We start from the raw sequence: 13,510 nt of genomic DNA, 5'->3' as shown, positions 1-13,510 counted from the left end.
TTCTACAACCAAGAAGGCTACAGTCTAAAAATATTTCCCAGTAATTAAGCTGTTTTCCTTAAGCCTCTTACCCTTCCCTAGGCTGCAAAAGGAGCACCTGCACACTCTCTTACTTTTAACACAGTTTAGAATGACTCGGATGACTCCCTTCAGACTGTTCTTTATGCAGCTCAGGGAGACAAGCAGAGTTTGCCATCTTGCATACTAGCTCTCTGGACCATCTTAGGAGATAGAGGATCTCCTAAGATGGTCCAGAGAGCTAGTATGCAAGACTCACTACAGTGGCCCACACTCTTAATGAAAGTTTGCTTTTTGCATGTTATTGGCAGGACCCAGTGAGAGATTTGGCATTTGGCTGTATTGTGCACTGGCCTTCTGTTCTGGTGTTAGTCAAATTTCTTGCACCCCAGTAACAGTATGAGCAGCAGGTTCTTCAAAGATCTCCTGTGTTCCCCACCAAACCTATGCATCGACCTTAGTCTGGTAGCACCATGAAATCAGTTGATCAACGTTCACTTACAAACAAAGTGCACCATTACCCATTTAGCTCTTTCCTGGGGCACTCTAGATTTTAATATCATTCTTCCCATAATTCCTATGAGTTGTACAGGAGCTCTGCCAGTACTAAACTATGGCCAAGTAGCAGCAGAGATTGTGTTCGAATCAGGGCAGCAGTGGGAGGACCAACAATAAAATCCAGAATGGATTCACTACCCCTGCAGGAGAAGATCCACCAGCTCCTGGTCTGAAAATTTTACAGACATCTATGAAGATGGGGCAGACTCATGGCCAGATGCTTAGAGAAGATTAGCCAGGAGCCAGGGACTTGCACAAAATCCTAGAAAGCTGGTAAAAATAACAGGCACAATGATCTCTTTTTTCCATTTCTTTAATCTCTAAGAAAAGCCATGGCAGGTTCTCAAGAGGGTGTAAGCGGTCATTCCCCTTTGCTTCTCAGGTACTTACACCAGCTGAAGGTAACGGAATGTGGAGAGCTGTCCAGGGACCAGGGTGAATTGATTGCCATCAAGGTAGCTGCAAGAGCAATGAAGGATGCATCAGAGATCACAGCAACAACATTGGAATAAAACTCAGAGGAGGAATGGCAAAAAACAATTGTGCTCAAAGAAGGATCCAAAATGTAAGAACTGTAACTGCAAAAAAGCAGTGTCCCTGCCATTTTGTCAGTTGGACGGACAAATGGAGAACCATCTAAATGACTTGTACATGTAAGCTTCTAAGAGTGTGAGACGGTGGCATCCGTGGGCATATGCTATTCTGTGCAAAGTTTAAAAACTGAAACAAAGCTTGTCTCATGCTGCCTTGCCCCATTTCAGTTACTTTACTGCTATCTAGATGATTAATGCTATGGGACAAGGGAATAGTAATTTCCATAGGGAATGGCCCTTTCACTTGCCATACACACATTTTCCAAGGATAAAAAGATACCTTCAGAATGTAGTAGCCATTTGGATTTGGAACCTACTTATCCACAAACAATGGCAGGCCACATAACAATGGGAATTTTGCAAAATACTGTGAGTATCGAAGCTGTGTGTATCTCACTTGGCAGTAAGTTGCCAGCTCCCTCAATGCCCCTTCCCCAGTGCAGCGGAGTCCAGCCAGAATTACTCACAGCTCAGTGACGTTCTTGGGTATCCCTTTGGGAAGGGCTTTCAGGTGCTTGTTGCTGCAGCGGACAACAGTGTCTAAGCAAGTGCACTCCTGGGGGCACTGAGGGCGTGGGAAGCAGCTGGTCTCCTCCTGGCCTGCCAAGGGTCAAGCCAAAGGGTTTGCAGTAGAAAGAGAAAGTGAAATGAGAATCCTGATTATCCTTGTCTCGCCAGGAAACCCTGGATCTTGGTCTATCCATATATCACTATATAAAGTGCCTTACATTTTCCCAGGGGTCAGAGGCTTTGGGGGTAATTAGAGCTGAGAATATTAATCAACTGATGTGATGAATTCACTGAAAATAAAAAATAGGTCTTAATTGGAAAGGGTGCGAAAGATCTCTCTGACATCGGTGTCCTCCTTATCGATTTACATCTGGGTCTTCTGTAGAAGCACTTTGAAAAAGTCAAGCAGCTGTTAATTTATTGTTCTGAACAGTTACCACTACTCCCCATCTTCTACACATCATACCATATTTGAAAGCTGCTATTTGGATCTGGTCCAATGACTTAAGATGATTCACCAAATTGTAAAGTGGCACTGGTTTAAATATCTCCAAATATTTCCTCTGCCTAGAATATTATATTTAGTTTAGTGGTTAAGTAGTTGATTAAATTGTCTTGCTTTTATCCAATTAATGGATTTAAAAGTACCTTGAAATCAGTGGAAAGTCCTAATAGCAGTCCAGTATTTAATACGGCAGGACTATTTGCATCTATGGCAGAATTAGTGTGCTGTTCCAGGTCATTCCTGTCAGGAAGACAGTAGGCAGTGCCAGAACAAATAGACATCACTACTTAATTCAACCAAGATAGTTAAGCTTCATGCTGGCACATTAGAGATGGCCATTCTGATCCAAGGGCAGCAGAAGTTTAAAATGGTGATGGTTAATTTCTAGTCACCATTTTGGCTGGTATATGGATGAAAAAGAAGGTATTTGGGGACTCTGGAAGGGTATGGGAAGGTGGTTTTTTTGTTTTGTTTTGTTTTTTGCATATTTTCAGGTTTTGGGTATGAAAACTATGCTGAAAAAATAAAATAAAAGTGAGGACTGGAGCAGGAGGATTTAGAGTCTGCAAATGTGATCTAAGGGGTGCATGTGGTCCATAGGTTACACACCTCTGCTTTATACAACCTGCAGTAACAGGCACTACACATGCTGAGAGGTTACAGTTGACACTCTTGCTCCTACCCCAGTGCTAATGATTGAACATGGGGCTGACATCCTCTTTAGCAGTTACGGTCGTATGTCTGCCAATGTAGTGCCAGAACATTGTGTATTGTCTCTGTGCCATTGAATGACCAGGAGCACCCCTAAAACCTACACTTCAAGCTGCAAGGCCCCCTGACACAGCCATTTTTGAGCTGGTAGAAAAAGGGTGGGTGGGTTTTGAGAAATGTCAAGCCCAGCCCTCTTCCTGTAGCTGACTTCACTAAGATGTGTTATCATGCACCACCCACATGCTCTTCAGTGACTCAGAAATTACCATGGAAGTGTTATACAGTTTAAAAGTTGAGTTTTTTGGGGGTAGCACTGGGATATAGCTTAGTGTCCCAATTCAGGCTCTGAGCCTGGGAGCTTTATTACCTACAGTCCACAGTTTAAATTTACAGTAAATAGTGCTAGATAGAGAAAGATAATACAGAGCTGGACTAGGAGCTATATGTCTAAACAGGAATTTGAACCTTATTTAAACACAACACCCTACCATACTATAGTATACTGTTCCAGTATCAGAAACTGGTCCTTGTATAGGTCTGTGCAAGAGCCATCAGAACCACAATGCTGGTTTGCATTTTTCCTACCCACCCCCCAGCACCAAGAGCCTGTGAGTTACCTTCCTCACACCTGAAGTCGGGGAAGGCAACGTCCTGCAATGGGATTTGGCGCAGAAAATCAGGATTGTGGCAGCGTGGATTCCCAGTCACAATCTTCCTCTTGCGAAGCCAGTCACCCAGCCAGGCCAGACGGCAATTGCAGTTGAAGGGGTTAGCCAGCAGGTTCCTAGATGGGAGGGTACAGTGTTGTTGTTATTGTTGTTGTGTGATTTCAACTTGTTTCTAACTTGTGGCAACAGTAAGGCAAATCTATTGTCAGAGTGACTAGGTAAGATTTGTTCAGAGGGTTTGCCGTTGCCTTTGTCTGGGGCTGAAAGAGTGTGACTTGCCAAAAGATCACCTTGTGGGTTTCTCTTTTTTGTTTTTAGGACACAGTTGGAGGTGAATGGCACAACCACCCATAGGATCAAGAATTTCAAGTTTTCTAAGGCTAGATCCAGGGATTGAGGGGCCTTTTACCAAAGGGCTACTTAAAGTGATCTTCTGTGAACCACTGGTAGTCCATGAGCTGCCAGTCCACAGAGAGAGTTTCCAGAAAACCATGAGAATATGATAATAATACGGTATAAATATAGCACACTGGGGGTGGGGGGGTGAGTCAGTCCATCACATCAGATAGTTTCAGAAGCATTGCTTTACAGAATGATCTCAGCTGCCTGTGCGTTTACATGGAGAAAGCAGCAGACAACTGTGAGATGCTTCTTTAAACTTCCCACCATACCCACAAAGTAGTGTCATATCAACACATTGCACAAAACTTTAAATAAAGACAGTGATGCTTGGGCCTGAAACTGCCTGCAGATTTTGGCACTACCAACAGGCAAACTACTGAAAACAGAAAAGGGATTTTGAATGAAAATTCAAGCAAATTCCATGATTTTTATTATCCTGATGCTCCTAAGGGAGGAAGAACTGTGCACATAGATATGGTCATCCCAGTTAAACGTCCCATGACTCACAGAGTAGAGAGGGACTGTAGTGTATCAAAAGCACCCGGTGAAATAGTGCTGATTTGATTGTCATACAAGGAGAGTAGGCGCACATTTCGAAGCCCTGTAAAGCTGTCATTGTGGATGCAGTTGATGCGGTTGTTCCTCAGCATCCTGGGAGAGGAAAAGAAGAAAGCTTTTTCTATAAAATACTCCTTGATATGGGGGGGAGGGGGGTTGTGGTGGTGAAGGAAACTGTACTGATAACCCACCCCTGAAACTAGCCCATTATGCTTCCGTCATCCAGTTAGGGGCAACTTACAGTGTCCGTAGCCCATCAAGGCCCCGGAACATGGCACTGCGCACTGACTCCAGTTGATTAGCCGTCAGGTGTAACTCGCTGACTGAGGCAGCCCCTTCAAAGGCCCCATCCTCAATCTCAGAGACCTTATTGTTGCTCAGATTTCTGAGAAAACCAGGAGCAAGAAGTCAAGAGCAAAATGCAGGAGCAAGAAAAGAGGTTTCCCATCACAATTCACAGGAATGAGTCCTTTGCCTCAACACAGAGCAATGAAGAACAGTTATAGCACTTCTAACAAATGCCAAATTCATTTAATTTATTTAACTCTCCATGATTCTTCTATGAACCCCCTTTCCACCTGCCTTGAAAGTTTCTCATGCTTTAAGACATGGACCTGTGACTTTAAGAAAACTACATCTCTAAAACCGTTTGTTTGATTGATTCTGCTTCCAGAGTCCAGACATGCCTGTGTTTGTCTAATCCATAAGAAATACCTGAATTGAGGAGGTCTTCAGAATGCTCCTTCTCCTACCAAAATCTCTCATCCCACCCTATACTCACATTTTCTTTAAATGTGGGAGCTTCTTGAAGATGCCAGTGGCCTCCAGCACTGTAATCTCATTGTTGTTCAGGCGCCTGTAAGAGAAAGGAAGGACAATAAACATGTCAATAGGAGAGCACAAAGAAGCAATAAATAAACCACATTTAAGTTTCACTTAAGACAATACAATACCCATGTTTTCCTATACAGAGATATGAAAACTACAACACAGATGAAAGTGTTGAAGTGGCTTGAGAAGAATCTGAGGACTTAATAAAGATAAGGAACATTTCAGTTTATCTGTGAAATGCTTATGTGTAAAGTAAGTACAGCTCCCAAGATGTTTCAGGGACAAACTACACCTTGCATTTAATGCACAATACCACCTCTGAATATTTCTTGCCTGAGAAAACCCTTTGAAACTAACAGGGTCGTCATAAGTCAACAGGCGACTTGAAGGCACATAAGCACACACAGAGACAGCTGCATCTCTCCTCCCACCTTTTAAGCAGTGGAACTCCCTTCCCAGGGATGCTAGAATGTCCCCTCCTTGCTGTCCTTTAATCTGCAGGCAAAGAGGTGGGGTATAAATAAAATGGTGGGGTATGATGACAATGATGATAATTATGACCAATGAAGAAGAGGAAGAGGAAGGAGGAGGGAGAAGACATAGAAGAAACCAAAACCACCACCACTGTGGCTGGGTTTGCCCACTGTGGCACAGGAATCTGGGAAAGTGGTTCCCAAACTTTACTATGCCCCACATCCCTTGGAAATATTTGGTTAACGTTCACACCTCCTACACATTTAAAGATGAGGAAGTCTAAGTTCTAATTTTTAAACCACAAACTGAACCACATACAATACTGCAGATGAATCAATTGAACTATAAAAAATAAATTTTTAACTCAATGCATAAAATGCCATTTTAAATTGAGCAATTAGATTCTTATTCAGAAAAAAATTGTAAACTATTGTAAATTGTAAAATTTTCTTCTTTTGATTAAATAAACCAGGGGTAGGCAACCTAAGGCCCGCGGGCCGGATTCGGCCCGGCGAGGCCTTTGGACCGGCCCCAGCCCGGTCCTGCCGCCGGGGCCTTTGGCCTTTTGTCTTCCATTTTTAAAAAAGTGTCCTCCATTTGAAAATTTTGCCCTATATTTGTCCCAGTTTATTTATTTATTTATTTATTTATTTATTTATTGGCTTCGGCCTCCCAGTTGTCTGAGGGTCAGCAACCTGGCCCCCAGCTCAAAAAGGTTGCCTACCCCTGAAATAAACAATGAGACTGTTATCTATGCAACGCAACCACCTACTACCACTCCTCAAAGTACATAAGCTGAGTGATGATACATGACTTGTCACTCAAGAACACAAAACACTCTTTGTAGCACCCTGTCAGGATCTAGGCACCCCAGGTTGGGAACCCTTGCAATAAAGATTTTAAAAACCCTTACAGAACATTTAATTCTGACAATTTTGGCAGAGAAACTACAGCTCCTGTTTTCAGACTAAGGGTCTATACAGTCATGAGGACATCCCTCACTAATTCAGTTAATTAATACCCCTTCTTTCTCCTGGTATGGGACCCAAGGCAGCTTACAACAAATTAAAATAAAGTACAGTTAAAACCTATTTGATACAAAAGTTTAAAAAACATTCAGTAAACAATTATATTGAAAACACTACATTACAGCAGCTTAAAAACCAAGTAAAAACATAGCAAAAAAGAGTAAGAACATAACATAATTCATTAAAAGACCTCTTTCCCACAGTAAGCTAAAGGACTGCCTAAATAAAATTCATCTGCCACACCTTCTTCAAAGAGCTCTATCCCATTCTGCATGCTCTCTGATACTGGGAGCAAAAGAAAACAGTTCCTTGCCCTTCTCCTCAGTCCCTCTGCGACTGAATGAAGAGAAAGAATCAGACAGGAGCTAACAAGAGCTCTAGATAGCCAGTGTGGTGTAGTGTTTTGAATGTTGGACTACAACCTGGAGACCAGGGTTTGATTCCTAGCTGGGCCATGAAACCCACTGGGTGACCTTGGGCAACTCACATGCTCTCAGCCTCAGGGGAAGGCAATGGCAAACCTCCTCTGAACAAATCTTGCCGAGAAAAATACATGAAAGGTTTGCCTTAGGATCGCTGTAAATCGAAAGTGATTTGAAGGCACAACACACACACAAAAACAACAGCTCTGCTCTAAACTACCAAAACAAGCACTTCCAGCACCAAGGAAGAAGAGCAGGACACAAGGAGAAATGTGTGTGCTCATTGCACGTCTCCTGGCTCTCAAGGGGGTGGGCAGTGGTGACAAGGAGCAGAAGGATTGATAGGGAGGTGGGTCTTGCATAAGTAGAAAAGCGGGGTATAAATTGAAAGAATGAATGGTGGGAGCATCTGCTGTAGCTTTGGTATCTAAAAGTTGTCACTGCTAACTGAAATGGCCCATGAATTCCTTCCTTATTCTCACCCTGAGGGAAAGATGGGGGCAAGAAGCTCACATGAGTACTGCAAAAATCTTCACTTGTAAAAAGCCTAACCAAGACATTAGTTTGTGTGGGAAGGTAGGACAAAGAGAAAAATCATCAACAGGTATAGCAGCTGGACCTTGTAGAAGTCTGTAGGAGCAAATCAGCAAATGGACCTGCCTCCTTGCTGCACAGAAGGAGAAATTTCAAAAGACAGAATATCTTCCTACATTTGCAAGATAACAAAACCCATAGGGAGGCTACTGATTTGGAATATCAGCACTCTTAACATAATAACATCCGACTCCATAGCTTTCTCAACAGCCATATGGAAGGCAAAAGAGGACAGTAACCTGGGTACATGGTGAAGAAAGTAGCAAAGGGGTGAGTTTAATCCTTACAGTTCAGCAGTGGTCTGTGGGAGGCGCTCTGGGATCTTTGTCAGTTTCAGGTTGGAACATTCCACCACATTGGCTTCACAACGGCACTTAGGTGGGCAGACCACATCACTGTGGCATTCACTGTTTAGCTGATAATCCTCTGTACCTGCCAGAAAGAGAGAACACCCATCCATGAGTATATATGTAGACAGGTGAGGGCTAGGTGGTACTCTTATTAGTATGGGATGGGATTCCTCCTTTCTGAAGGCCAAAAATATTATGCTGCCTGATATGGAGCAGAAAATGTCACCTATCTAAATCATACCTAATCCCAGGGGGGAAAAAGTACAACACGAAGCAGAAAAACCTTACCAGCACCCCTCCCATCCCCTGGCAGTAAAAGTACAATAATGGTAAAGTAAATAACTGAACTATTTGTTTCCCTTTTTTAAAAATTCCCAAATCTACTACCAGTAGTGGCTACCTCTTTCTGCTTAGTGGTAGGGCTGGATCTGTTCGTCTCAGTAGTTTGTCCTGCAATAGGCTGTTGGTGCTCTCTTGCAACAGAATTAGACAGCAGGAATTGTTTGCAGGAGCCCAACTTTTCTTTCCTCCTCCAAAGTACATCAGAAGAGTTCTGCTGGGTCAGATTAAGGTGTCCCAATATCCAGTATCCAGTTTTTCTATTATGTCCATCACTGGGTAACCACGTTAACAAGCCTCCCTAGTCCCTCCTAGCAGTCAGTATTTAGCAGTAAAATGTGGCCAGGAAGGGCTGGATTAGAGCCTTGAAATTCAAATACCATTCCCCGTTCCACTAATCTATTCCTACGTGATTCACAGACTTTGCATATCCTGGTCCTGCCATGTAAAAGAATGGAGACATTTTCATATTTACACTCAAATAAAGGTGCCCCTAGAGTCCTGTGGTAACTAGATGACCCAGGTACAGAGATACCAGACCCTCTAAAATGGAATTAAAATTTAAACAAGCAGAGGATACCCAACAAAAGGCGGCAGTGCCCATCACTGTAGCATGCTTATTGCTCACAGATAGAGGGGAAGGTCTCAGGAGTGAAGGAGAAAAAAATAATACTTTCCTCCCTACCTGAAACCTCCTCCCCTCCTCTGGCACTGTGGTGTATAATGCTACAGAGTTTGGCATTGGCTGCCAGACTATTATAAGCTCAAACTGGCCACTTTCTTCCCTTTCCCTTCCACCTCCTTCTAAGTACCCATTCACCAGTCTGTGGCTCAGCTGCTCTCAACATTCTCTAGGACCTCAAAGTTACTAAACACAGGGCTTTATTCAATAATATTTTCCTTCAATTTACAAATTAACATATATCCACACACCGGGAGGGTCCACTAAGTATACACAGATCAATACCATATTGGTGATGTGGGTGGGTAGGTGGATTTGGTTTGCATGCAAAAGGAGAAATCATGAGAATAAGTTCAGTATTGGAGGGAATTATTTTTCACACTGTTCTTGGCAGCTTCTTTTCCTAGACCTTACAGAAAGCCTAGCCAAAGCTCCACTTTAGTTCTAAGAAGTGTGGCTGTTGCAACAACAGGAACGGCATATTACAAGAACAGATGAACATGAACACTCCATCCATGCCACCTTTTGCCAGATTGAACTGAAGGTCAGCATAACAGGCAATCCTGCAACCTCATTCTGTCAGCAGATGATGGACACCATGAACACATGCATGCAACTGACATGCAAATTCTAGCACATCGAAATTCTAGCACATCCAAATTCTAATGTTTGCTCCCTTACCTGGGATGAAATACTGTTCCTTGGCTGTAAATAGAAATGTTCAAAGAGTATTAACATAAAAGCAGCAAAAGTAAGATACTGAAGGCTGTGCCACTCACCCCACCTCACCCACCCCCTTGCAAAACAAGCATGTTCATGAAAGGAATATCTATTTCACTTCAGGTATAGATAATTAAAAGCAACAGCATGCATATAAACTCTCATACACACACAGACAAAGGAAAATAGATGTATTATTCATTTTCTACTATAGGGTACATTTAACAAGAAAAGAGGTTCCAGCTAAACATTACAACAGTGACATTGACTGCCTAAGAGTTGGTGGACTCTTCTTCTTTGGAGATCTTTAAACAGAGGTTGGATGATTATATAGTGCTTTAGTACTGTATTGCTGCATGGCTGCAGATCAGACTAAGAGGCTCGACAGACCACCCCAAAAGGGTGGGCTGGAGATGCCTGTTTTTGCTCCCAAGGGAGCTCGCAGCAATTAAACCATGTGGGTTCCCTCTGCACCAAAAAGAACCTGCTAAAAGCGGGTTCTTTTTGGTGTGTGCAGGTGCTGCTATTAGTGCGCCATTAGCACACTATGACGCGTCAATGATGCAAGCATGGCACCCCAATGTGCGGACACTGCGCCATGTTTGCATCATCATGGCAGCCCCCATCTGGATGGTGGATGCCATGATGGCGCCACTGCGGCACGCTAGGGCTCGGGAGTGTACAGTCACTGCACACTCCCGAGCCCTAATTTTGGCCCGAGGACAGCGCTTCCCGCCCGTCTGTAGCGGGCCTAAGTGAGCCTTGTAGTCTCTTCCAACTCTATTATTCTGTGACATGACTAATAATTCCAGATATAAAGGAATAGGCTTTTCAGTTTTCACTTTTAAAATGAGTTGAACAGTCTGTGATAAACAAATCCAGTCTGGTGGTTTCCACACAGAATGGATTTTGGAACTTCTGTAGCAGGCTATATTGGTGGCCATTTGCCCTCAGGGTGAAAAAACCACTTAAAATGAAAAAGAAATTCTGGATTGAATTTATGGCTAGAGAAGCACCTCTGTGGTTGGACAAGGACATAAATCTGAAGGGAAATTGCTACATCTGCCCCCCCAATCTTATTCATATGCAAGAGGCAGAATACCCCAATAAAAGTAGAACTACAGTAAATGCAAGGAGATGCCAAACCCCTCTGTGCTGTCCTGAAACCCAAATCACGAAAAATCCTACAGTAAAAATACATTTAAAAGCTATGCATACGGGAGCAACGGAATTTCTTGCTCTTGATCTGTCCGATGCGCTTGTTGGCCAGGCGACGGGGGCTGGCACAGCGAGCTCCGCTTGTTTCAATAGGATTGGCACGCAAGAAGTCTGCCAGCCACTTCAGGTTGCAGTCACAGATAAAAGGGTTCTGAGCTAGATGGCTGCAGTAGAGGAGAAACAGGAGCAACTAAATTTATTCACGCAGGAAATTTAAGGCTTGCTCTGATATTAGATACTAAAATATCCTTAAATCTAGTGGCTGAAATGAAATTTCTGGCTAGCAAAATCCTGAATGCTCTTTAGACATCCAAGAAGGCAGATTGGTCCATCTCTTTGTGGCCTCGACTAGGGTCAGAATGTTGGCTCATACCAATGGTTATGAGCACATCTCCAGGCTCTAGGACACAAAAACTCTGAGTTCCCAGTTGTTTTGGACTTCAGTTTCCAGAAGCTCTAGCCAACATGGACAAAAATAACAATTAGGAAGCCCATTTTCCTATCAGGATGACATGTTTGTAAAACTATGATCCTACAAGGCTTCGTTCTCTCCTCTCAGAGCTCTATAACAACTATAGGAACTTCCTGTATTTCCTCCAGAACCATGCTTGACTTCCCCTTGTGACCACAGCACTCAAAGGCATCCTCCCACAGAACCCTGTCCTCATCAAACAAATCCTTAGAGAAGCCAGCACTCACTCACAGGGTCTGGATGGCACGCAGGGTTGTAAAGGTGCCCTTGGCCAGGGTCTGGATCTTGTTGTCATAGAGTGAGAGCAGTGACAGGTTCTGCAGATCAGCAAAGGCATCTGCCCGGATGCAATTAATCTTATTGGCATTGAGGAGCCTAGAGCAAAAGATAATGTCACACCAGGAAAATATATGTATATGTTGCAGTGGCAGTAGTGATGGTTATTATACACAAACATTCTTGGCCAACACTCACAGTAAAGGCTTCTACAGGTTCCACCTGCAAGTCACTAAGACAGCCCAGATCAACAAAACAAAGAACAATATGCCCAAAAGTATTGCTGTACAGTGGGCCCTTGATATCCACTGGGGTTTGGTTGCAGAATCCCAGGTGGATACCAAAATCTGTGGATGTTCAAGCTCCATTGTATACAATGGTATAGTAAAATGGTGACCCTTATATAAAATGGTAAACTCAAGATTTGTTGTTGGTGGGATTTTTTTTGGGGGGGGGGGAACTGTTGAATATTTTCAAGCTGTAAATTGTGGAATCCATGGACCCGGAATCCATGGATACAGAGGTCCAACTGTAATGGTCAATTTCAAAATACTGGTGCTTCTCTTGATAAAGGCATATCCCCAATGATCAGGGGTAGGCAACCTTTTTGAGCCGGGGGCCAGGTTGCTGTCCTCAGACAACTGGGGGGCCGAAGCCGGGGGTGGTGCTTCCAACCTCCAGGGGTGGAGCCACATGCCAGGGGTGGAGCTTCCACCCTCTGGGGCGGAGCCGCATGCCAGGGGTGGAGCTTCCACCCTCCAGGGGCGGAGCTTCCACCGAAGCATCATCATCATCATCACCACTACTATCATTGTTACAGCAGTCCTTTCAGCAATAAATGCACCAAAAATACACAGAAATGCACTTTGGAAAGTCACACTCCTCCTCCTCCTCTTTCTCATCCTCCTCCTCTTTCTCATTGAGAGGGAATTTTGCAGAAAGAACACCAAGGGCAAGTAAATAATAATAATAATCATAATAATATTAACGTTACAGGCATGCAAATTACTAAAATGCAATTCAAAATTAAAGGCAGCAAGCATGCACTGTCTCAACCCAGAAAAACACAAGTAGTTGGTGTAGCTTCAGCTAAGCCCCTCCCCCAATGAACCAACCTCTCGCTGTGGCTGTGGCTCCCTTTCTCCCTGGCTCTGCACTCCTTCTGCCTCTCCTCCTTTCTTAGGGAGGAGGATGAGGAGGAGGGTGGAGGGCGAGGTGGAGCCTGCTGCAGCCCCTGGAGCCCTGTTGGAGTGCTCCAGGGGCTGCACCGGGCCTCCTAGATGGGCGCCGCCATTTTGTTTTTCAAAATGGCGGCTGAAGTCTTGCGTGACCTTTGCCATCCTGAGGTCACACGAGACTTCGGCCGCCATTTTGAAAAACAAAATGGTGCCTGGAGCGGCGGAAAAACGGGGGCAATCGGTGGCAATCGGCGGCAGGACTGCGCAGGGGCCGGCGGGAAGGCCTTGGCGGGCCGGATGCGGCCCACGGGCCATAGGTTGCCTACCCCTGCCAAAGATAGTCCAAAAATACAGGCAGATCACAGATATCATGATTCCTGTCTGTCTGTCTGTCTGTCTGTCT

At 44.0% G+C, this 13,510-nt stretch overlaps 1 protein-coding gene across 2 annotated transcripts in view; it reads right to left on the bottom strand.

Moving 5' to 3' along the window:
• The window catches only part of LOC149318427 (slit homolog 1 protein-like), a 169,190-nt gene that overhangs the window by 30,556 nt on the left and 125,124 nt on the right, over positions 1–13,510 (bottom strand). For both annotated transcript variants that reach the window (XM_089509672.1, XM_089509673.1), the window contains 10 exons: positions 11,885–12,028; positions 11,182–11,345; positions 9,925–9,948; positions 8,160–8,304; positions 5,305–5,379; positions 4,765–4,908; positions 4,473–4,616; positions 3,513–3,679; positions 1,637–1,769; positions 967–1,035 (listed from right to left, as the gene is read on the bottom strand). In XM_089509672.1, coding sequence (XP_089365798.1) covers positions 967–1,035; positions 1,637–1,769; positions 3,513–3,679; positions 4,473–4,616; positions 4,765–4,908; positions 5,305–5,379; positions 8,160–8,304; positions 9,925–9,948; positions 11,182–11,345; positions 11,885–12,028 — 1,209 coding nt within the window. The remainder of the gene's footprint in view (positions 1–966; positions 1,036–1,636; positions 1,770–3,512; positions 3,680–4,472; positions 4,617–4,764; positions 4,909–5,304; positions 5,380–8,159; positions 8,305–9,924; positions 9,949–11,181; positions 11,346–11,884; positions 12,029–13,510) is intronic.

The sequence above is a fragment of the Sceloporus occidentalis genome, unplaced genomic scaffold (assembly GCF_023333645.1).
Source record: "Sceloporus occidentalis isolate IW3139 unplaced genomic scaffold, rSceOcc1.0.p SCAF_2, whole genome shotgun sequence".
Taxonomy (NCBI): domain Eukaryota; kingdom Metazoa; phylum Chordata; class Lepidosauria; order Squamata; family Phrynosomatidae; genus Sceloporus; species Sceloporus occidentalis.
This window is presented reverse-complemented; position numbering and strand designations above follow the sequence as displayed.